The 25,791-nt window shown below is 44.4% G+C and overlaps 1 protein-coding gene across 7 annotated transcripts in view; it reads right to left on the minus strand.

Annotated features, from left to right (window-relative positions):
* FLT1 (fms related receptor tyrosine kinase 1) overlaps nucleotides 1–25,078 on the minus strand; it is a 172,570-nt gene extending 147,492 nt beyond the window's left edge. For 6 of the 7 annotated variants that reach the window (XM_073228657.1, XM_073228647.1, XM_073228655.1 and 3 more), the window contains exon 1: nucleotides 24,904–25,078. In XM_073228657.1, the coding sequence (XP_073084758.1) occupies nucleotides 24,904–25,063 (160 nt within the window). In that variant the 5' untranslated portion in view covers nucleotides 25,064–25,078. Of the gene's footprint in view, nucleotides 1–24,446; nucleotides 24,816–24,903 lie in introns of those variants that run through there. The other variant, XM_073228649.1, reaches the window with a different exon arrangement.
* Nucleotides 25,079–25,791: the final 713 nt, after the last annotated feature.

Below are 25,791 nucleotides of genomic sequence, written 5' to 3' on the forward strand. Positions count from 1 at the left end.
TTTTTTTGTAGTCCAAGCCTTGCTCATGAATATGAATATCCTTTTATACCAAATGATCTAGATAATAACCCCAAACTCATTAATTTAGTACATTAATAGATTCATACATGGTTCAAAATGCAACTCTATTAAGAAGACATAATATCATAAAAAAATCAGCAGCAAATGTCAGTGGCATCCAAAATATATTTCTAATAGTGAACTTCCACCACTGTGGGTCATCTCATCACACAGACCTGTCTAATTTTTTTTTTCTGAATACAAAGTATAGAAAATTTCCTGCATTCTAGACATAGTTCAAGCACTAGTTGAACCAGTCACTAGTTGGGCAAGTCGTATCTCTTTCTGAACTAGTTTCCTCATTTGGAAAACTAATTATGGGATCAGAATCAGTTTTAGAAATCATTTGGTTTGTCTTACATAATCTCCAAGTTCCCTCTGTAATGGTACAGAAAAAGGGAACTGTTCACTGGTACGTGACACTGGACAAGCGTAACTCATGGGGACCACTGTGAGATGCTGAAGCGAGCTATGCCAACTGCCTTAAAATCTCCATGTCCTTATGCAGCACAGTAACAACACCCATGCCAGTGACCCGCTGTGTGGCCCTGGCCAAGTCACCTCTGTCTCCAGGTCTCAGGTCTCGATAACCTTAGATCTCTCACTCTGCATTTCTGACGTCTCCAGTCCCAGGATTCTCTGCACCATTAGTGCTATAGAGGTTGACCTTTTCCTGAAGGTCACATTGACTAATCAAAATAAATACCCATAAGGATCTCTCCTACCTCCTTCTTCCCTGCCATCCTCTGCTTACCACCGCCCCCCACCCCCACGGTGTCCCCCTCCTCCTGGGCTTCCCCCTTCGGAGGCAGCTTCAATGCCTGATCAATAGAGATCCATGGGCCCCAGGTTAGTAGGTATAGAGGTGGTGGGAGGAAAGGGAAGTCTTTGGAGCCAAGCTGAGGGAATATTTTTTATTAAAAAAATAGGTTTATGCAGTGGAATTCAAGACAGAAGACTGGGCTGAATGGCCCTCTAGGTTTTCGTGTTCGATGCTGACTGTGAGATGAGACGTACGTGTCAACTTCCACGGTCAAGCCCAGCTGTGCTCTCTAGTGTTTATCTCGGGTCGTAGTGTCTCAAAGAAAACTAGACTCGGTTAAAAGATCTGCATCTGAAGCTTAATTTCTCCATTTACTGACGCATATAAGTATGGCCTTGGCAGTACTTAACTGTTGCTCCTTGGTACCCCTGTGTGTAAAACTGGACAACCCGTGGCCTACCTCCCTGGCGTGGTGTGTGGATTCAGCGTCATCTGCGTGGTGGGCACACTGCCTGGTCTGTGGCAGATGCCCACCGACACTGACATCCTGCAGAATCGCTTCCCCCTGATTCCTGTCCAAGAATAGTTTGTTGGGTATGAAATTGCAAAGATATTCAACTAACACTACCTGTTTCTCTGGCGTTGCCAATAATATAAATTAACACTTTAAAAGTAATTTTTATATACAATAAGTCCTGGTAGCAAGTTATTACTAGAAAAAAATGGCTCAATACTAACTAACTTAAATGCAAAACACTGTTTCATATAGCTCCCATTGGTCTATCAAAACAACCCCATAGAAACAAGCCAACCCCTTCAGGTAACTAGGGAGACTTGCTGCAATTTACTCATCTTTCCACGTTTCCTGAGGCAACATGGGGCTCAAACTCAGTGATCCACAGGAACACTAGGTTTTTCTAAAGCCACAGCCAGCAACTGATGACACTAGTTCTGAACAATGTCCAGGCTAGAATAGCTTCTGCCCTTCTTTATGGCGTGGACCTCTGGGAATTTAATTGAGCAATTGTTCATGTGATAGAAAAGATCCAGCCAAAGTTTCTGCAGAAAATCCTGGCATCACTTACATGTACCTCTGTGGTCTGTGTGGATATGATGACCTTTCTTATCCAGGAGAAGCCATGGAGAAGAAGCCTCCCTTTTCATGATGTGATGGGAATCCCACTGCCTGTTATTTTGGTTTCCAAATCGTGAAATCTTTATGCACACCATAGAACACCCGTCTTCCTGACCCGCATCAGTAAGACCTTTGACCTCAAAGAACCATCCAACTCACAGCTGAGACAAATGCTATACAGAGAAGATGCCTTAAAGAATATGCCATTTGCACTCTTTATTCCATCCTCCAACAGGAGGAACACAACATAACCGAGTGGTTAAAGAGACACTGAGGAAAAAACAGGGTTATTGGAAAGTTTAGGGGCAAAATGCTAAGAAAGTACTTTGCTATATAATTTGTCTCCACTAACACCAGTGAATTTTGCACTTGGAATAAGGAAGCTAAATAAAGGTAGTTGATTAAAACAGAGGAAGGGAGAAATATAAGGAAGCTATTTCCAAGTAACTAGGCAATTCGAGTGCATCACCATTCTTCAGTTAATAGGAAAGCAGAATCTCATAAAGATTACTGGAGGTGCCAAGACTACACAAAGTTTAACAGGAAAACTAATAAGGAAAAACGAAAGTGAAATATTTATTTCTTGATTGCTCTGAAATCACATTGGTCTTAAAACATTTCTTTGAGGCAGTTTAATGCCATGTACCTACCCGAATAATGAAGACCTAACTAGCATTTTTTGAGTGTCTACCATGTGTCACTCTCTTCCCCTCAGCAGTGATACAAATGTGACTATGTATACGTACATGTACAGGACATTGTCATGCCAGCCACAACTCGGCTTGCTCTTCTCAGTGAGCAGCTCAGAGTCACATTTCCTGTCAAGAAACACGTCCACAGGAGGTTTCATGTCCAAGGGTACAGGGCTCTAATTTAACAAGGGTTCCCCCATGGTGAAGCTAGGGACCTGACGGAGGCCACAACTTCCCACTGTTTGCCATGGTAGCTGAGAAGTCTGGTTTAAGAGAACTTTTGTCCCCTCAGTGAACGAGGTGGTCTGTGAACTACTGTTTCATCAAAGTCAACCACAACATTCAGTTGTCCCTCGTTATCCTCAGCGGATACACTCCAAGACCTTAGTTTAGGACACATTCCTGAAATCCCAGATAGTATTGAACCCTACAGAGACTATGTTTTTTTCCTGTACATATGTACCTATAATGAAGTTTAATATGTTACGTAGGTACAGTAACAGGTTAGCGACAATAACTCCTAGGAAAATGAAAGTTATAATGATATGCTGTAATAAAAGTTACGTGAATGTGGTCTTTCTCAAAATCTTCTTTACTGTACTCACCCTTCTTCATGTGATGATGTGAGATGATAAAATGCCTGCATGATGAGATGAAGTGAGGTGAATGATGTAGGCATTGTGACGTAGCATTAGGCTACTATTGACCTTCTGGCGATACATAAGAACAACAATCATCTGCTTCCAGATGGCAGTTGACCACAGTTCATTGAAACCATGAAAAGCAGATCTACAGATATGGGGGTGGTAGGGGGTGGGGACCCCTGTAATCCCCACAGGAACAGGAATCTCCTTATATCAGGACAATTATGATATAAGTAAAACAATACCAACACCTTAATGCAGAAGGAAATGGGCTTTATCACGAGCTCCTTTATTAGAAAGAAATATATTTTTTATGATCAAGCAGTGTGGGCTGGTAGCATTACAAACCAGCACATGTACATGGATTTATGTGAACATTGAGACATTGCATTGTTCTTTTCTAATACTGTCTTCACTGTTTGTCTGCTCTGTATTATCTGGAAGGTGGAGAGAGAATAGAGTTTGCTGACACTTTAACAAAAATCCCTTTTCTCCCCACATGTCGAACCTCTGGTGGGAAACTAACACACAGACTGTTTTAAATGGCCACCCTCCATTCCCCACCTTTATTTCGTTAGGCAAAAAGGAGCGCTTTCTTTGACTTCACTGGGAAGAGCGAGTGAAATTTCAAGTAAAGAATGGCTTTGTTGTCTTACAACCAGATCCAGAGTACAAGCAGTTGAGACTCTCTCTTCAAAGATGCTGAGCTGGCTACGAAGAGAGAAATCTCACTAGAGGTCATTATCAACCAGACAGCCTTGCTGGTCACTTTCAAAACTGAGAGATGACTTGTATTTAAGTCTGATGGAAAGTATCTTTAGAAAACTGTTACTTTTACTGATCTAAGTAAAAACAGCATTCTTACTAGCTGAAGGCAACTTCAAGACAAGGCCCTTAGCTCCTCTTCCTGCCACATACCTCCCCTTGCCTCTACTATATTGATATCAAAGGGGTTTTCTCTGTAAGAAGGGGGCTTATTCAAATGTAAATCATAAAACATCTCTTCTTCCCATTTTTTAAGTTTATAGTCATTAGTCTCCCCAGCTCCACTACTAACAGCTCTGTGTGGCTGTGGGCATGTCACTTTAAGCCTCAGATTCTTCGTCTGCCAACAGAGGGGGCCAGACGTAGATTTTTGCAATCCCTTCACCCTAAAAATTCTATAGTCCTGAGATCATAGTAACTGATATCAATGTACAAGTTAGAAATCATATTTAAAAATTTTTAAATACTTATGACTCCAAGAAGGGCCTAGAGGTTACCAAAGGGGAGGGGTGTGGGAGAGTGGGTGGGGAGAGAGGGAGAAGGGGATTGAGGGGTACTATGCTTAGTACACATGGTGTGAGGGGTCACAGGGAAGACAGTGCAGCACAGAGAAGGCAAATAGTGAATCTGTGGCATCTTACTACACTGATGGACAGTGATTGCAATGGGGTGTGGGTGGAGACTTGATAACATGGGTAAATATAATAACCATTGTTTTTCATGAAAAATGTTCATAAGAGTGTATATCAATAATATCTTAATAAAAAAATACTTAAGACTAATAAAAAGACAACTCAATAAAAATACAGACAAAAGATCTGACATCTGTACATTTTCCCAAAGATTTATAAAAGGCCAATAAGCACATGAAAAGATGCTGGACTGTTGACAGTCGTCAGGAAAATTCAAATCAAAACCACAGTGACATACCACTTCATAACCACTAGAAGAGCCTAAATAAAAGGACACACACTAACAAGTGTTGGTGAGGATGAGGAGAGATTGGAGCCCTGATATAATGCTGGATCACATAATGATACAACCACTTTGGAAAATAGTCTGGCAATTCCTCAAATGGTTAAACAGAGGCTAAACATATGACCCAGCAAGTCCACTCCTCAGTATCTACCCAAGAGAACTAAAAACATACGTCTGCATAAAAACTTGCACACAAATGTCCAACATTACTCATAATAGCCAAAAGTGGAAACAACCCACATATTCATCAGTGATAACCAGTAGTAATATGCAGCATAGCCACACAATGGAATATTATTTGGCAACAAGAAGGAATGGAGTACTGATACATGCTACAGCATAGATGACCCTTGAAAACGTCATGCTGGTACACACAGAGATGAGGCCATGTGAACACACAGAGAGATGCTGGCTGACTACAAGCCACAGACAGAGACCTCAGGACAAACCAAACGTGCTGATAACTTAAGCTTGGTCTTACAGCCTCCGGAACCATGAGAAAGTAAACTTCTGTTATTTATAAAAATAAAAACATTATGCTAAGTAAAAGTCACAGAAGGCCAACATAGTATATGATTCAATTTACGGGAAATGTCCAGAGTAGGCAAATCTATGGTGACAGAAAGTAGATTAGCGGCTGCCAGGTGCTGGGGAAAGAGGGGTATGGTGCATGGCTGTAGGAGGTATGGGGTTTCTTTTCAGGATGATAAAAATGTTCTAAAATTAGATAGTGGCAATATAGTCACAACTCTGAATATATTAAAAAAACATGGAATTATACAATTTAAAATGGTGAATTTCATTATATGTGGATTTCATCTCAATAGAGCTGTTACAAAAAGATAAACTTATGACTAAAGTAATCACAGAGTTAAGTGGAAGGCCCAGAATTTTGAGCTGTTTGGAACTTTGTTGCCATATATTATGCCATCCATGTTCGATTTTATACTAACTGCCTTTCTAGCTTAAAGCTATAGGAGGCTAATTTTAGAGAAATAATTCTTTCCTTCATATTCAATAACTTCTCTATTTCTACATTAGAAGTTTTGTAAACATGTTGCAAAAAACTCAGTTTCCCCAAATTATAATTTTTAAAATGTGACTTAACGTTGATTTTAATTTGTTTCTAACTGCGTGATTGAATTTTAACTACGTAAGTGGGAATTTCAACAAACTGAGTCACGCTGATAATTAAGTTGCTAGAGCTCTCTGAAGAAACCTATTGGTGTTCCCTTTTATATTAAAATCATTGATTTCTAATTTGTTTTTAATACAAGTTTGGTATATTTATTTCAAAGGAGATACATCTGTCTTTGATTTTGCAAACTGTGTTTTCAATAGTACATAATCCTACATGATAAATGACCTTTTTTATCTATATATAAATCCCCAAGTGTCGTGTTTCTAAAATCTGATTTTAAAACCATGAGCCTTCACCAAGGTTGTGTGGGGTTAAACATAATTCATAATAAAAGAATATTCTCTCCTCAAGATGTAGGTTATTAAACACGTAAGCCACACAATCTCGTAGAATCTTTTTGATTGGTGGCAAGTGTGGGAGAAAGGTTAAAAATGCAATTGCAGATGAACCGTATTTCCAGAAACTACCAAAATTTTTCTCCAAGATGCTAATTCCTACAGGGCTGTAGTACTTAATAAAAAGTTAAATCTTGGCCTTAACCTCTGTGCCATGCCTCTGTTAAAGCATTTCTCATATAATATGAAGTGCACATTATAACCAGATGCACTGATGAGACCATCTTCCCTAAATTAAGACCACAGCTAAGCTGACAGTCCCCACACTTTGATGGAGGGTATTGTAATGTGCATTTTTCTCTCGCTTCCAGCATGACGGAGAGATCCCAGAGGGCTCATGTTTCATCTGCCAAGAGACTAAATCCAAGATGGGAAAGCCATGGGAATTTGTAACTTAAGTCCCACCATTAGCCATGATATTAGTTTTTAGAAGGTCATTCCCCCCAAAAAACAACTGGCCTTAAATCAAGGAAGAACCTAAAGAAATGAAAGGATGTTTACATAAATATATGCACACGTACGTATCTACCTACTCGGGTGCACACACTTTTCTCTCTGTGAAAACAGGCGTTTGTGTTAGGTGAGTGTAGAAATGAAACAGGTTTTTGATACGTGTGTTTTAATTGCATACTTGATTCTCATAGGCATAGGGAATGCTCTTTCCATGCTAGGATTTAGAAATTGACTTGTATTCAGCAATAACATGAAGCTCCAACTCACTGTGGACTAATCTCTTACGTGGATAAAATTATCTGCGACTTGTAGATGGACAAATAAAAGCTATTACAGATTAGGGTAATTGTTACTGATCTTTGGGTCCACAAAGGACTGGCTGTTTAGCTGCTGTCCAGCAACAATACATTTGGTTTGTGGACAGTTAGTAGTCCCAGGGACTTGCTTGTCTTTTATATTATGTGAAATTCATTATTTTAAATCGTGGACCCACTAAAAGAAGTCACTGGCTTCTTGCTTTAGGGTTTTGCTATTCTAAGTAACCCAGATCATTAGATTCTAAATGTGAAACATCTGATTCCCATGCTTTAATAGAACATATAAAATACTTATTTATACAGCATTCATGTCTTGAATTCAGGTGTAAGAGAACAAGTGAAAAAATTATGCAAATGTTCAATTTCAGCCATTACCATTGGTATTACACTATACATACGTTCGAGTAATACTGCTGTAATTTGTCTGTTTTAAAGCTTACAATTCATATTTCAATTGTCCCTCAACGAAATCCATAAATAGTTTTTGCAGTGTATGGTGCAAAGAACACCACACTCGTAGTCACTGAAGTGACTGAGGTTTACAATAATCAGAACTTGGACAGTCTTCATTCCAGCCATGCATGAGTTATTGACTGTATTCATCTTTCCTTAAACTTTATAAAAGAAAAGATTCCAGGTGGGTTAAGATGTTCACCAAGAGAAGATCTAAAATGATTGACATTCCTACTATCAGTGTTTACGAGGGCCATGTCTTCAGTGTACATCGCTGAGTTTTTTACTTGACACTGGCTTCTCAGAGGTCATGGTTTAACCAAGGGCACATTCATTTGTCATGAGGCCTGTCACCAAGCCACCATCAGGGGCCTACCCTCCCGATGACCTGGACCATGCACAGCTCCTCCTCATGTGACATCACGGGCAGTTCAGGTTGGTCAGTGAGAGCTCTGCTGCTGACCAAGGAGTTACTTTTCTAAAAATGCTCTACCCCCACATTGCTGTTCTTTTATTGAATGAGTTCAAAAACCACCTCCATAGAGCTATCTAACAACGTGTCATTTCACCTGGCCATAGGATGTCATGGAAGTTATCTGAGCTGCCTGGGGCAAGGGTCAAGCTCTGGTTGGCAGGGCAGGCGACGCAGCTTGGAAAGGACTCCGTGGAGAAGTCTGCTAGACCTTCATCCAATTATGCAAATGGAGGTGAACACAACACACCAACTTTACACACAAAGTTGTACAGAGGAAGGTTTCATTTGTTAGGCAGGGCTTGGACACGGCTGTTTCTCTTATCAACAGCAGCAGAAGCATTACATTTGAAGCATACACCGTCCCTCCACCCCCACCACTCCGCCCCACCCCAGCCTATGTCCTTATCCAATGTTGCTGTTCAGGACTGTGGGGAAATGGGCCCTAATATCATCTGGTGTCGGATGGATCATAATCACCTGTAGTGTTGTGCTGTTTCTCATGTTGGTCACAAGTTATTTCAGGCAGGAATATATTAATTTCAGGTTATGAGCACCTGAAAAAGAGATGCTCAGTAATGGGTCAATTTTGATAAGAACACATGTGATATAGACAAGATTAAATATGCAACACTGGGTTTAATGGAAGTAACCCTTTCGCCAATTGCTGCAGCCCCTTTAGAACCATAATGCTATGAAACAGTCCAGTTCCACGGCAGCGACAGAATGCTTGGAGCTGAAAGAGCATTTGGATAGAGTTGCATTATTGGGAATAGTAGCAACATTAATAAAAATGCTCAAACCTCCTTAATGTTACTCTTCTGATCTCTGCATTGCTTAGGAATACAAGTTTCAGTTCCACCAAAGGTATTTTCTCTATTCTTTTTTTTATAAACAATTATTAGACTGGAAGCCTAGTACAGACCCCAATTTAAAATCTAAAGTTTTCCTATTCTGTATAGCATTAAGGATTATAGTCTGGTCTATCACCAGATATTTTACCAAATACTCTATGCCCACTATTGCTCATTGCCACAGTTCCAGGCCGTCAACGGATATGATGACATCAGGTGTCCAAATTTCATGGACATGTTACTTATGTGGATCCCTGTGGGTTCCCTTAGGAAGGAAAGCATCACAGAGAAGGTCTGGGAAATATTTTACCCATTCAGTATATAGGGGCTTGTTATATAATGGTCAAAGCGTAGACCAGGAATTGAACTTTAAAATTTTAGTTTAGTCACTGCTTATAACCTGTCATATAACACAGATCATTTTCAGATTTAGATACAGTTGCTTCTTTCTGGAAAAAAATGTGAATACATCATGGAGCTGTATGTTGTGATACTATTCAGCAACCATAAAAACGGCATTGTGCTGAAGTTTTCATTTTGAATCCAAAATAATGCCTTAAAGTTTTCCAAAAATAAAATGAAGAAGGAAGGCTACCTGGCAAGCAGGCGGGCCGGCAAGTGTGTATGTACCTTAACGCTCCAGCTATGCCTACCAGAAAAAGCCAAGATCGGTATCATAGCGAACCCAATGTTTCACCTTTACAATCTGTTACAGATAACGAAACGATGCCATTTGCTTTGCATATAAAAATAGGGAAGAAATAAAATGAGTTTGGAAGGCTGTGTGATAAAGTTCTTATGTTGCTTAAGCTTAGATGATAAAGTCTCAACTATATAGAAAACTTGTTCCTGGAGTGCTATAGACCACAGACCGTAAAGGAGGCACTTTATAAATCCACTCACTAAGAGGAAAGTTGAGAGATCTCTCTCTTTATAACCAACAATATATATAACCCTCTGACCCCTGAGATTTAAATGGCCAAGAGTGTGCAATAAAGTTATCCATCATAGGGGAACGGAGTTTTTAAAAGCTATGCTAGCATACTTTCTAAGGCTCATTAAACACTATTCTTGACTATTGTGTTTCTGTTGTCAAAATCAGTTTCCTCCTAAATTAAACAATTTGAAATACAATTGCTTTCATTACACATATTCTGGACACAATGGGATGGGCATGTAGACTGAACTGTTCTTTTTAATTCTGGTTTCCTTTCATTTTCATGTTTTCTTAAGACTCAGTTTACATTGCGAATATTTATAATATCTGTGCCTTCCTAATATTTTATGAACTTAAAAAAAAGTCTTATCTCAGATAGAATTAATGTTATACAAGTTTTGATGAAAACCCAGGATCTGGAAGGGAAAGTAGCTTATTAAAAGCAGTGTCCTGAAGTATCTCAGTTTTTAAAGAAATAATTGACTGAATGTTTTTCTCTCACTCCGGTATGTGATAAGAAGGCTTTCCTTACAAATATCCATGGAAGACTTTAAAGTTATCTGTCCCCCAAACCTGGAGAATATCAGTTCTAATTCTCAGGTCCTTTGTACTCATATACTTTCATTAACCTATCTAGAACTTTGTTTCTAGAATTAGCATTTTTGATATCATTCAAGAGATCACATCTCTGATGGAAGAAAAAACTAAAACAAAACACCAATTTCTGTCACCATTTGGCCATCAACCAAACAGGCTTTAAAATAGCTTAGTAGTCAGCTCATTCTGAGGACAAGAACAAAACCAGTAAGTAGAAGTTACATAAGACCAGAAGGAAGAGCTCTGTGGGGAGGTAGGAAGGTCCCCAGTACTGGAGCTGTCCCCACAAGGTCACTGGGTTAAGGGTTGGCCTCCCACCGTGATTCCAGGAGCCTGGGGATTCTTCCTCATTTAGCTATTCTTTTTGTTCCTCTTTAATGCCTGCCGACCCTGGTTTACCTCCTACTACATTTCCTGACCCCTTCCTCTCATATCTCACCTTGTTGATTTCTCTGATCTTCAACCTTAGCATTTAGTCTTCCAGAAAAGCCAAAATCGTTATCACAGCAAACTCCATGTTTCACTTCCATACTTCAAACATATGCTAACAGAAGGATACAATACACGACAAACAAGATCACTTGCTTCTAAGTGTTTATAACCCAGGCTGGACAAAAGATAAGTATCTATAGATGTATCTAATTTTATGCGTGTAAGTTACTTGTTATGTAAATATAAAATTATATTTGTGAGTTATCTTAACCAAGTACCAGATGTGGGGAGGCTAACCCAGCCCAGGGCGGGTGGGATGTCCTCTGAGAAGAACAGCGCTGAAGGTAAGATCTGAAGAATGAGTACAGTGTTTGCTGAAGGAAACAATAGGCTCTCTTTCTCCCTCCTTCAAAGACTTTCAAATCTTCAAGCCTTCTAAAGCTTCATCCTTACTTTTTAAAGAGTTGCTTTCTTTTACCAATTACCCTTAATTCTCTTGCTTCTCTAACTCTGCTTTCCTTGACCTCTTTGCTGAGAGGAGAAAGCCCTATTGTCTTCTTTTAATACCTTGGTTTGCACGCGCAAGCGCACACACACACGAAATCATGAAAGAGCGTGGGATGCAGCAAGGAGAAAAATAAAAGGGTAGGATGGGATACATGAGCCTGGACTTAACCTGGCCCTCCCTTCCTCTCTTCTACTGAGCCTGTGCTGCGCATGCCCCCAGAGCCAACAGGAAGCGGTTTTCAACCCAAGTGTTCATATCCAAGATGATAAAAACAGTGTGGACAACAACGTTACCTAAAGTTTTGAGACTGCGTTGGTACATCTAGAAATTATGATTCCCCATTAACTGCCTCTCTCCTGTGCTGTTTGGGAACCTTGACTGGCTGTAAGCATCCCAACAGGAGGCTTCATCTACAGGGAAAGTCTCTTGGGAACTATTTCTGAAGTGCTGGGTAGCTAACATCCTCATTCAGAGTCCCGAGTCTAGATTCAGTTCAGGAGAACACGGGCAGCTCAGTGCACAGGAAAGGGGTTGCCGGAGCCGCAGGATGGCCCCACGGGAAGGAGCGGAACATTGCAGATATGGTAGGAGATTAATTGCCAGCTCTTGGCATATTTCTGCCAACTCTTACACCTACACACTCACGTAGGCTTTTAGAAGGTGAACCAGTGTGGAACCACAGCTCTTACAAAGGCCTCCGACACCCAGAGAATGGCTGGCAGAGTTTCCATCAATTCAACCAGCATTTATTGAGTAACTACTGTGCGCCAGGCACTGTACTGGATTCACAGCTGAGAAGATGGATCAGAAACTAGCCCTTTCTCTTGAAGGGCTTTCAGCCTTGAGCAGCCTCCTAGGACCTGAGTCACTTAGAAGTAGATTAGGCAACTACCAAGAAATGTAGATTATCTAAATCAACAGAGATTACCTCGAAACTATGTATTCCTTGTTCGGGAGTATAGGTGGTCACAAATCCTTCACTAAGTGATTAACTTAAGTAAAATTCACAGTTAACCTCACAAAATAAGACACTTATTCACTGATAAACATACAGGACCACAAATACAACCATGTTGATACCTTGAGATAAGATATAATGGGTTAACTGATAATGGCTTGAGCACATTTTAAATGAAAATGTTAAAATGTTCTAAAATAAAAGTCTTCTACCCATGAACTCACACTGGAATTGAACATAAACCTAGAATAATGACAGGTTATAAAATTGGCAGCAGGGGAATTAAATTTGATATGATCCATATTTTTCCTCATGAAATCATAGAAGAAAATACAGCATTCCAAAACACTGTCAGAAAATATTTCTTAATTTCTTAAATTTTCCCTCCTGTGTTTGTACTTAACATTCTCCCAAAATGGTGAGTGATTAGTGTATCCCACGCCAGTGTGCTTGTTTTATAAAACACATTTGAAATAAAAACAACTCTATTTCTACATTTTAAGATTTTACTACTCCTAAAAAGAGATGTATCTGGATGTAGAACCACTAGGTTTAATGACAGTCTACAAAGGCTAAAGTGAGAGAGAAATTCCTGAAAATCAGCATTTATGTTAGTTTCCTGAATTTGCCTTCCGGGTGACTGTGTGAGAAATACTTTGCATAGAATATTTTCATTTACCAGTTTTGAGGACAGGGAATGGGCTGGGAGAATGTGTGGTAGGATCACTTTTAATTCGTACACCAACAATGTGTGTGAAATATCCTCTACCCTCAAAAAAGTAATAGATACACAAAGACCATTCTAGGGCAATTCAGTTGCTCAATTCCCATGCATTTCCCCCCCCCTAGTTCTAGCAGAATTCCCTAAGGAAAAGATTTCAAGGCGACAATAATTTCCAAAGAACAACAGAGAATAAAAATCTGATCAGCAGGAGACATTAAGTGGAAAAGAGAGAGTTAAACGGCATTTTCCAAAAAAGAAAACAATACCATTAGTCATAGATGAAAGGCTGTAATGAGAGTTTACATGGCCTTTTTAAATTGTTTACCATCCTAATACACCCCCTGCCTTTCCAACCATTTATATATATTTTTAGTTTCTCTGATACCAACTTTGAAAAAGAAAATAGTCACAAAAATCAAACAGTATCTATATCACCACTTCTTATAATTTCCAACCAAGGCATATATACATTTGACAATACTTCCCACTGTTTCCTTGGAACAAAAGAGAAAATTCCTCAATAGGTGGCCAGGGAGGATTTTTCTCAGATTCAGAGAAACAAGGTTGTATTCTACTATTGCACAGCATCCCTCTCCAAGTGATAGGTTAAGAAAAAAGAAGTAAAACACTCTTTCTCCTTGGCTTCCTGCAGGTCTGATTATTTGAAAGGCAGGATCTGAGGAAGAACAGGAGACCCAAGGGGCAACAGGACTGAAAGAAATGCTTCCATTTATGATAACGGTACAAGGACTGCCAATGAAAATAGGAAATCATTTGGGGATGTAATATCCATGCTGACTATAGCTAACACTGCTGATGGTATATTTGAGTGTTGCTCAAGAAAAATTTCAAACATTACAAAGGGAAATGAAAGCCCATTGGCTGTGACTCTCCCAGACCGAAAAGCAAGTCTCTCTAGGGAGACGCGCTCTGACAGCTGTCTGTTTCTCACAGACCTAACAGTTTTTTATTCTAAACCCTGAAAAGCCACACTGGTTTTCCCTAATTCCTAGATTTTATCATTCAAGATATGCCGGGTAAATGTTGGTGGAAAGGGCACTGATTTCAAAATCAGAAAGACCTAGGTTTGAATCCCAGCCTGGATGCCCCAGGAGTGTGTGACCCTCATTCAGGAAATCAACCCCTTGACCGGAGCTGTAGAGTTTCAATATATGAAACAAAGTTAACAGCGTGCCTGTGGCGTAGTTCTGAAGAGGTTCGCTTGAGCTGCCCTGTACTACGCCTGCGCTAAGCGGAGCGCAGTCCGCGTACTCCTCCCCCGTCCCTGGGGACACGTTTGGTGCCCCTTCCCCAGTCCATACAGCACCTGCGCCCAGGGTCCCTCCTGGACTCCGGTTTTATTACCCAAAAGCTCCAGGTCTTTGAGGTTTCTGGGATCGAAAAAGTGCACAGAGTGGACCCTTGGTTCCTGAAAACAATCTGGCAAAGGGCAGTCCTGGCTTTTGCAGAGGACCTGCCTGATGAGAGATTTTCCAGAATCAAAGGGCTGGCTGGCTTGCCTCCTGTGCCCTTCCTGTGATCGGAGTTAGTTTAATACCACATATAAGAGAACAATTTGGAAGCGCACATCAAACCATGTTCTTGTTGGCTTTGGGATTCTTTTCTGACTTGAAGATTTTGGAAGATCCTTGAATACCCCTGATAAGAAAACCCACATGATTAAAACTCTGTCTTGATGGAGTCTTTACTGGTGTCTGCCACACACAGCAGTGGAATCTCCCAAGGCCGCTTTAAGCTGGAGTAATAGCGGCTTCTCACATTCCTTGGAGGTGGCAAACCTCCAAGGATAGGATGGTTTTGAAAAGAAGGGAAAGACTAGCACTGTCCCTAGATGCTGCTTCCGCGGCCCTCGTTTAGGCTTTAAGGCACGGCAAGGGAGGGCAGGGAAGGTGGTTGTAAGTCGGACAGAATCAGATTGATTCTGGTTTAGTAATTCTAGCTTTACTCACTACTTCTGTGATCTTAGGGAAAGCAATTTACCTAAGCCACAGTTTTCTCATATTTAATAGTACTGTACCTACCTCCCGGGACTGAATAAAATAGTGTATGTAAATCAGATCGCCTGGCAATCCAGGGGGGTTTTCTGCTTCCCTCCCTTGAGGCAGCCTCACCGCATCCCCCAGAAGCTGTTCAATCAGAGGTCCTGTGACGTAAGCCCCACGAAGCTGCCTGCACTCCAGGTCTGACACTCAGCTGTCCCATATGCTGCTGTCATGGTACACATAAGAGGCCAGCTGTGCCGGCAGGGCAGGCCACATGGACGGTGGCCTCTGCACTCTAACTAAAAGATTTAGCACTCAGAAACTCTTTCACTGGACCAGCTGTCTCACTCACGGAGACGGTGACAGTATGTCACAGAGACATTATTCACTATTATGTTCTTGGCCAAACTCCAGCTTAACACACAGACTGAAAGCAAAGGTCTAAATGCTGAACAGAAGTGTGGCGGGCTGGGTACACGGCTGCCGTGTCACGCAGCTCCTCCCACCGAAAGAGGAGCCCATTTCTCCACTCCTGATCGGGGTTAGGACCTGCTCTGAGCAATGGAATGTGGGCGAGGTGGTGGTGTAGATGTTGCAAAGCCCAGGCCTCCAAAGGCCTGTGGCTTCCTCCATCACCTTCTTGGATGGCCCCCGCCTCCACGCGAGCAAGGCCGGGCTAAACTACTCGGTGGTAAAGGATGGGGCGCAGAGGGAGGCCTAGGGACAACCAGTGTCAAGGTCGCAATTTGTAACGCTAGGTGAATAGAGCTGCACAGTGATCCAGGTGAGACCTGAAGAAAAACCTGCAGCAGAGCCCAGCCCAGATTTCTAACCCACAGACTCATGAAACATAATGGATTATTGTTTTAGGCCACTGAGGTTTGGAACAGCCTGTCATGTAGCAACAGATGACAGATGCAAATGCTCTCATGACTCAGCCCTGCAGAAGCAGTGATTCAGTCATAGGTAAAGGAGAGGCTCTTTTGGTATTTGAAAATAAAAGTGTCCAAGTGGTATGCACATAATATTAGGTCTCAAATGCCCTATTGACATCCCTAGATGCTCTCTAGGGATGAGAATAGCTCGAGTTCTTGGTGTTTCACAAGAAGAGTCCCAGCGATGTGGCTCTGCACAATGGGAGGGCAGCTGAATCTCCAACCAGGTGGCAACTTTTCTCCCCAATGGGGACAGACCCCTGGCCCATGATGAAAATCAGCAGAACCATAATGTTCCAGCAGGTAGGATTCAGCCACCCCAGTGGGGGCACACTGAGCCCGGCAAAAGACATGCAGAATCAGACAGTCACAAAGGCCAGGCAAGCGTCCTGAGGCTTCAGGCAGCACTGTGTGGGGTAGGCCACAGGGAAACGGGGCTGGACAGAGGCTCATGCATGCCCAGGACAGGTCAACTGCATGGCCCCTCCCAAAGGACTCAGCAGAGATTCACCAATATTTATATGGAGGGCAGGCTGAGCACCCCGTGGGGGTAAGGCAGGCAGGACTATATCATATATCAGCTTATTGTCAAGACCAGAAATTCATTTCTGACTCCTAACTTGCATACCCCACTCAGCAAACAGACCCACTTTCCTCAGAAGGCGATTTCGCCAAGCTTATTGGTTGCATGTCCCAATACTTTGCCCTAGTATTCCTTCTTCCATTCTGCTAACATGTATACCTTTTCTGGCAGGAATCTTGTAAATACAGTTTCTCCACCTTGTTATATGTCTGCGACTGATTCAACACTTTTTCTGGACAGGCTCCTGAGCCTTCCAGGTGGCCAGGCCTCTCAGACCAGCCACAGGGCAGAGGGTCTCCCAGGTGGTCCCCCCCATCAGGTGCTGCAGCAACACTTTGGAAGTTGTTAGAAATGCAAATTATTGGCCCCACCTCAGATCTATTGACTCAGAAAGCCAGGGGTGGGGCCCAGCACTCAGTAACGAGGTAAACTGTCCAGGTGATTCAAATGATAAAATATGAGATTCTTAATCTCGACCACCCACTGGAATCACTCAGGTGCTTTAGAATTTCTGATGCCGGGGTCCGTTCAAAAGACTGTGCTTAAACTGGTCAGGGGTGCACAGCCAGCCAGGATGAGAGGATTTTTAAAGGCTGCCCAGGCGATTCTGTCATAGAGCTAAGGGTGGGGACCACCACAGCCCAGAGAGATGCAAAGAGTTTCAGAGAAATCAGTTGGCAGACTAGTCATTAATCAGGGTTTTCCTAAGGGTGGCCTTGGATTTAAGTGGTTTCACATTTGATACTATAAAGGGCAAAGTTTTTCATTTATTTATTCGTGGTTCACCTCGGGCCTCTTTTAACAAAAGAATCAGACCATTGTTACGGCTTTGCTTGTACGGACCACATGGGTGGGTCTGTAGTGTGAAAAGAAAACCATTCACACTCTACCTGTTAAAATAGAAGGTTAGAAGATCAGGCTGAGAAAAAGTGCTTGTAAACGCATGGTAATCTGTGAAAAGACAAATGCATTAGCCAAGATTTGCAATCAGAGATGAGGAGGAATGAAGTGTAAAAACACACTGCATAAATAGAAATAAATAAATAAATAAACACACTGCATGTCGAGCCAGGCAGAACACAAGACGCGTTATCAGCTTCAGGGCGCAGCAGCAAGATCCCCACAACGAATACCCCAGAGAAGGATACTTACCTTCGCCGGCTTAGAGCACCAGGTCATTTTGTTTTGGAAGCAAATGCCTTGTAAAACTTACATTTATGGTTAAAACCTACCTATCGAATGCAATTTTGACTGTTTTTCACCAAGTCCATATTTTCTAAGACCTTGATCTTGCCTCCCATGATTTGGTTAACTATGAAATTCTTCAAGACCACAACCTCTGTTTATTTTGATGACAGGTCCACACTAAGTCAATGATTTTGTAAAGAGAGTCTTGAAGTAGGACATGGGCCTCCCAACATAAGGCAGGGCACTAGAACAATGTGGGAGGGCTGGTTGACCCAAGTCTAGTCCCTCAGTCTCGCGGGTCAAAGGTCATCACTAGGGTGCAGGTAAAGAGCGACTGGGTTCCGACTCCGGAGCCTACTGAGAAACCACTACTAAAATCAGTGCTTCTTCATATTTAATGTGCAAACAAAACATCTGGGGACTTGATTAAACTACAAACTCTGATTCCTTAAGTTTCCACAGGCTGCTGCTGGGCCATGGGCCACACACTTGGAGAAGCACATTTCCGAGTGTGTTGTAGCCAGTGCCAGGTGTGGGGCTGGGTAAGGGGCAGGGGAGGGTGGCATCCACTTGAGCCCAAACCATGGGCTTTAGGTTTTTAAGAACAGCTCTCTAGTAGAGTGGCCCTGTCAGGAAGCAGACGGGTGGAGGAGAACGCATCCTAAGGCAAGAGGAAATCAGGTAGACTGGCCCCGTAACAGTCTCCTCTGGAAACAGTGTTAATTCTGAGTGTGATCAGGTCTCCAGCGTTCAGGTTTGAATCACGGCCCGGCACCCAAGGACTCGGGTTAGAGTCCATGAGAGGACTAGTAAATCAAACCACAAAATCTGCGAGCGCTGTTTCTAAAATGGTGTTAAGACACTGCAGGGTGAGGCCCGGGTGTCTGGCACCCGGCTGGACAGAACTTCTTGCACAGACTGGCAGCTCAGAGGGTCCAGAAAAGCAGCAGGACAAAACAGGAGGGGATTACAGGAGACGAGCGTGTCAGAGAGCTGAAGAGCATAGCTGAGGCCTACATGTTCATCACTCGCTGCAATGTTGTCATCACAGATGAAATTATCTATTGAAAACAGTTCCTCTAGGCAATCCACTGAAACGGAGGCTGCACAGGCAGGCAGGAGTACACTACCATATGGGAACAAGCTCATACCTGGCCCTAAGAGATCTCATCCTTGAGATGATAGCATGGCTGCATCAGTCATTCATTCTGTCACTTACTGCGAGCCCCCATGCCAAGGCACTACACCAGGTGCCAGGATCTAAGGACAGCTATGATGAGAGCTCTCTCTCTTTTTCACACAGCAAGGGGACAGACACATTAACAGAATACTAAGAACACACGGTGAGCAGAGCTGGGGAGGGTGTATACAGGGCCTTTAGAGGAGGATCCACATAGGAGCAGAAGAAACAATGAATTCTGTCTGGGGCTCCGAGGGGGAGCTCACAGAGACGGTGATTTCTGAGCCTTTGAAGGCTTTTGAAGGTGGAGGAGGCTGAAGTGCAGTGGGGTGAAAAGGGCCTTGCAGGCAGGCAAAGCGTGAACATGGAGTGATGACTGTACAAGGCCCACTTGAAGGATGATGAGCCATTTATTTGCTTGGGGTAGAGTTTGTGTAGCTGAGAGACAGGGTGTGATGAGGCATGTGGTACAAGATGAAGCGAGGACCGTACCCACAGTTATCTAAGCCACAACAGTGCAAAAGACGTACCTACCAGCTCATGAGGAAAATTAATTTTCTCACCAAATCTCTCATGCTACTAAGGAGCCATTATTTTGGTATTTTTAATTTAAACCTCCTTACGGGCTTTCAGAAAACTTGACGTTAAAAAGACTGGTGGCCAGAGTTTAAAAGGGAACATTAGCCTGGAAGAATGTGATTCAACAAATATTTGAACATCTCTACACTGTTTGAGCCTTTGAAGGACTCTGAGGAGGCGGAGGAAATGCAATGGGATAAAAACGGTCACAAAAATGGAAACACGAATGAAGAAGAAATGGTATCTGTTGATGATCATCAGGTTCTGCTCCTGGACCTGCCACTAGCCGGCTCCTGACCTAGGGAAAGGTTCAGTAACCCACTCTGGGTGGGTCTTTCTCATCTTTGGAATGAGTAGATCGGCTCTGTGAGGTTCCAGGTCCATCTCACAACGCTTGCATCTGAGACAAGACCAGGCCTCTCAAGGAGCTCAAAATCAAGGACAGGAGCCATACTCAGAAACGGCTCCTTAGGCATCCAGCTTTACCAAGACTGATGGGAAATCCCCAGGAATTCTTGACATCCCCCCACATCCGCCCGAGCAGCAATGCAGGAAATCTAGCCCACTATCTTCAGCAGCCTCAACGCACCCATTTCCTTAATGAAACCCCCCTGCAGGCCCAGATGCCACCACAGGCTTTCCTTTCAAGCCCTCCCTCAATCGCCCCCGTTCCCCGCATTTCCTTCTCCTCCCTCAATCTGGTATAAAATCCAGTCATTTAATCAGCAGGAATGCAATTCCCATGCACCCAAGTGTGTGAGGGATCAACAAGGATCCTGGAAAGCATCTGGCAGGAGAGGAGAGATCGCCATTCCTTACAAGCCTCCCCAGTTATAGCAAGGCCCATGGAACAGAATGGACTGTTCTGTTCTATTAAATTGTTTAAACCCCATGCAACAGATGCTTTTAATGCTCTTAATAATGTATTCCAAATAATGTATTTTTACTTAAAAAAAAAAAAGAAAAACAAGAACTGGTATTATTTCAAATGTCCTTCCTCCCCTATCCACAATACAAAAATGCTGAAAAACTGTATTTACTTGATATCCAATGAACTCCTGAGCATGCATGTGAACCAAGAATCTGACCAACACCAGCAAGCTCTGCATTGAACACCCAAGTGCCGAAAGCTTTTCTCACGTTCTCTCCATTCTTATGCCCACTCACAGACACATCTCAGGAGCTATTTACTCTGCCACTTGTTCTTGCTTTCAGGAATTCCCAAGCCAGGGTAAACATCAGTCATAACTTTGCAAATACATTGGATAACCGCTCTCAAGAACATTGCTATTTTTTTTTGGTCAATATTAAACCGTTGTTTGCGACACATCATTTTTAACTTGTATATTATATGCATTTAAGCAGATTTAGAATGCCTCTGTGTTTTTGGTAAGAACAAAATGACTATTAGGTCTGTTCTCGAAAGCCATACAAAATAGGTTCCATTTTAAATGAGGTTTAGTATCCTTGCTGAAATCTGACACTCTCCTAGAACAGAGTTATTTTTGGATCAATTAAGTGGGCATTAATAAAAAACAAGAAGTGCGTATGGGTTGAAAATGATTTGTATCCTTAGAAGAGCTCCTGTAACTCGAGTTAAGAAGTAAAGTCGGCTTCATTGAGTTCCCCGTTCTGTGAGGAAAAACAGCCCAAGGTAATGATTACTGCTGGCTTGGGGCATTGTCTCACAGCTTGGCTCTTGCAACCCACTAAAGACCAAGTTAATCAGTTGGTCAGGTGCATTTCACCACTGAAAAAGAAAATGCAACGTGATTACTGAGGGCAGGGGAAGCCCCCGCTCAGCCTGACAGACAGCTCTGGCATCGCAAGACAGCCCCACCCATTCAGTATGCAAATGCAATGTGATAAGGGAGGTTAAAAAAAGAGACAGACGGGCACTGTTCGGTCCACTTCTCAGAATCACTCACTGAATGTTGGAGTTGGGAAAGGGCCTGAGAAGAAACCATCTACATATTTTAACTTCCGAATTTTACGAATCATCACCAGAAAGAAACCGGATAGCCCATTATTGAATTTTCAACAGGGAAAGAAAAAATAACTATGAATTCAAATAATTTAAGTTGATATTAAAATAATAGATAAGGTAAAAACACTGCGGAACTAGAGTAGGTGGCTACCTACAGCAACATCAGCAACATGATCCATCCATTGGAAAACAGCATATGAATTGTCAACGGCGCTAAAAAGTTAACATTTCCAATGTGCAATTTAGAAAAACACAGTGAAGAAAGTGTGGCTCTGGAGAAAATAAAACCTCAGAGAAAACAACAAAAATTGTTATGTATAACTAAATGTGTTAGTAAAATAACGTGTTATTTAATTTTGGAAATTGTTATTATTTGCATGTACATTTTGATTTAACTTTATCACTGTAGACTTCCTCAAAAGTCATAAGTGAAGCACTTCCAATTAGTCACAGCAAATTGTACGTGTCGGCTGCTCAAAAACTTAAGAAAAATGGAGACAAAAGGAAAAGGGTCTGTGGCTTTATTCACATACCTTCCAAGTAAGAAAATGAGACTTTGAGCTCGCAAAAAGGACGACTGGCATCCTTTTTAGAGAAAGCGATTGCAATATAGAGGGACTTGAAAGTATCTAAATTATTGGCACCTTTTTATTTCCCAGCATATTTACAAGGAGGTAAATAAACTCTTGGGGGAGAAATGCATTATCTTTTGGATACTTCATATACCTCCGTGCTCGCCTATGCATTATCAATAACTCACAAATATTCAGAGGCTTTATAACACCTGAAGGTTAGCAGACTCCAGCCCATGAGGGGTGCAGGAGGACATTTAATCAATCCACCTGGCAGAAACTTGGCCTCTTTATGGACACCACTCCCCAGAGATGTAGCCTCTCTGCTCAGTCTGAAAACCCTGGGGCCGCTTGGAAAGTAGGTTGCTGACTGTTTTACTGTGAGAAATCTGTTAACGAGCCAAAAAGCCCTTGGCTTACAAAGGCGTGAGTCCGTAATGTGGAACCTCCTGCGCTGATAGAACTTTCTCTAAACCGGCAGGTAAAGGGATTCTCACCCTGCCAATGATTTGTCTTGCTTTCTTCCTATAACAAATGTCATTTTTTTTTTAAATCACGAAAGAGTTCCAAGATTTCTGCCTCATTAAATATAAACAAATCTAAGCAAAATCACAAGGGGATCGCACTCACGTTTCTGAAAAGCTCCCACGGAACTAAGTTGCTCCTCATTACGATAGAACTATTCCCCTTCAGCAGTCAACCACGTTTTTGAAACAAAAATCAACATGTATATGTGTGAAGTAGAAAAATCCAATAAAATATACTTTTCTCTCTATTTTGGGGGTTCACAATAATTTACATAATAATTTACCTTTACATAATGGACGAACTTCAGCAAGTTATTTAAATGCTCTAAGCAATTAGTGTCGATATAAGTCACTTCTCAGAACAAAAGTAAATGTTTGAAATAGAAAAGCACTATTTCATTCAATGTAGTTATTTTAGCCACTTTCCCAACTTAGTGCGACTTCTCATTCATTACCACTTCGCCTGCCCTCTGGGTTTAATAGTTTCTCCAGTTTAATCTCAACTATTGTTATTTAGAATCCGGCGCTCTAAACCGGGAAACCGTATTTAACCGTTACTGCCTTTTGGGTACCTGTAATCATGGCTCTATTTTTACATTACTGCATTTAATAATTTCACATTTTAGCTTTTTTCCATGCTTAAAAAAAAAAAAGGCGCTCCGAAATCTGGCCCTCTGCGCCCTGGAGGGCTGACCCGGAGCTCTTGGGCCACTCAGCCCCACTGGGCAGAAAAGGCCCTAAATCCCAGCCGGCTGGACGCATCGACCCGGTGGCCTCCACGCCAATGCGGCACATCCTCCTGGCCCGCGACGCGACGGTTCATTCGGACGCCTGGTTCCCTAACGCCCAGCAGACGGGCAGACCTCACCGATTCCTCCAACTGCATCTTTTGGTCCAAATTATTCGCCCTTTCTTCGCTCATATTTAAAGGTTAGGCTTAAAATTCTGACACGTAACGGCATTTGGGTCCTCGACTGCCCTGGTCGGTCCGGTTCACTCGGGTCAGCGACCTGGGCGGCCCCGGCGGCAGCGCCCCCCGAGGGTGGCTGCGCGCGGCGGGGAGGAGAAGACGCCCGGGGAACGATCCCGGGGACATTCGCGCTCCGGGGCCCGAAGTGGGTGGAAGCGTACGAGCTCTTCCCGCCCCTGGGATCTGTCTGCTAAGGCGGGCTCGTGACCCCCTCCGGGTGGGCTTCCTCCCCCCGTGCCCGGCATCGCCAAGGCCCGGCCTCCACGCCGCCGGGGGCCCCGCGCACCAGCGCCAGGCGGCCCGGGGCGCAGGCTCTGGGTGTCAGGCAGATCCGGGCGCGCGGCGCTGCCCGAGCCTGAAGCCCGGGCGGGGACACCGACCCGTGAGCAGGCAGAAAGGCGCGGCGACTCCGGCCGCGAAGGGGCAGTCCCGGCGCAGACCTGACAGTGGCCGTTCGGACGGGGACCCCCGCCCACGACTCCCCGGGGCGCCCGCTGCAACCAGCGTCCCGGGGCCCGGCGGAGGCTCTGCTCGCGGTGCAGGCAGCCTCGCCTCCCGGCTCGCGCCCGGCCCCAGCCCCGCGGCTGTGCCCGCGGCCGCCCCACCGCGGCCCCGCGCCGGCTCCGACCCCGGCCGCGCCTCACCTGTGAGCAGCAGGCCGCCGAGCAGCGCGCACAGCAGCACGCCGGTGTGCCAGCGGCTGACCATGGTGAGCGCGACGCGGCCTGCCCGCCGGGTGCCCGCGCTCCTCGCGGCCGCCGACCAGCCGCCCGAGCCTGTCTCCTCGCCCTCCGGCCCCGCGCCCCGAGCGTCTCTCTCCGCGATCCAGCCGGCGAGACAAGCCCTGCGCCGAGTAATCCCCGCGGCCCGGCGCCCTCTGGCCGCGGCGCTCCCGTCCCGGAGCCCGCTCCGAGCCGCCGCCGCCGGGGAGGAGCCGAGAGGAGTGTCCGCGCGACGCGCCCGGAGCCTCCAGCGGACCTCGATGCAGAGGAGCCGAGGGCGGGGGCGCTTTATAACCTTTCCCCAGCCCACTTCCTACCCCGGCACCTCCTTCCAGTGACGTCAAGGGGTCCCCCACCCCTCATCCGCCTCCCCACCTACCCTCTTCCTCCGGGACCTGGGTCCCTGCGGCTCCGGAGACGGGCGGGGGCCGCCGGGGGCGGGTGGCTGGGGGCCGAGCGCGCGGCGGGGCGGAGAGGAGCGCGCTGTGGGGGTTGGGGGGGCCCGCGACCCTGCCCGGAGCGCGGCCCCGCAGGTTCATGGTCCTTGCTGCCCCCGTCCCCTCCTCCTTCCTTAGCGCTCAGGAAATCCTCAGTCTCTCTCCGCCCGGCTTACTCAGCCCTGGGGGGCCGCCCGACGCTGGGAAGGGGACAGGGCTGGAGCTCCAGCGCCCGGCTCCCGGGGCGGGAAGTCCGATCCACGGGAAGCTGACCGCGCCTCCGCGACGGTGTCCTTGGCACGGAGGAGCGAGGCGCAGTCCGGCGCCCTCCCCTTCCTTGCTCTTCCAGCGTCGTGCAGCCGCCCCTGACCCCGCCGACTGTCCCCAGACGGCGAGGAAGACACCCGAGACCCTCGGCAGCGCGGACGGGACTGGGAGCGCGGGAGGGGACCGGACGCATGCCTGGCACCTTGGGAAGACGGCGAACCCGCTCAGGTCCCTAGGGAGTGCGTCTGTCTTTTTCGGCCGCTTTGGATGCACCCGCCCAAGTCATTTCCTAAACCCTCCGCTTCCTAGAAGCAAAACAAGGAATAACACCATGGTACCTTTTTGAAAAGCCGAGGCGTGAAACCGCTCCTGGAACTTGTAAGGGCCGAGCACTTGAACTTTATTTCCTAAATGCTCTAAAAAAATTCTTTCTGATGGCAGCTTGCTACGAAAGATGAGGGACTCTGCTGCCCTTCTAACAAACCCCGATAAAATGAACTTGAGGCGCTAGGTATTAGCGATGACTCTAATTTCAGGTTCCTCAATGATGTCTGCATTACCTC

This window comes from Manis javanica, chromosome 1, assembly GCF_040802235.1.
Source record: "Manis javanica isolate MJ-LG chromosome 1, MJ_LKY, whole genome shotgun sequence".
Taxonomy (NCBI): Eukaryota; Metazoa; Chordata; class Mammalia; order Pholidota; family Manidae; genus Manis; species Manis javanica.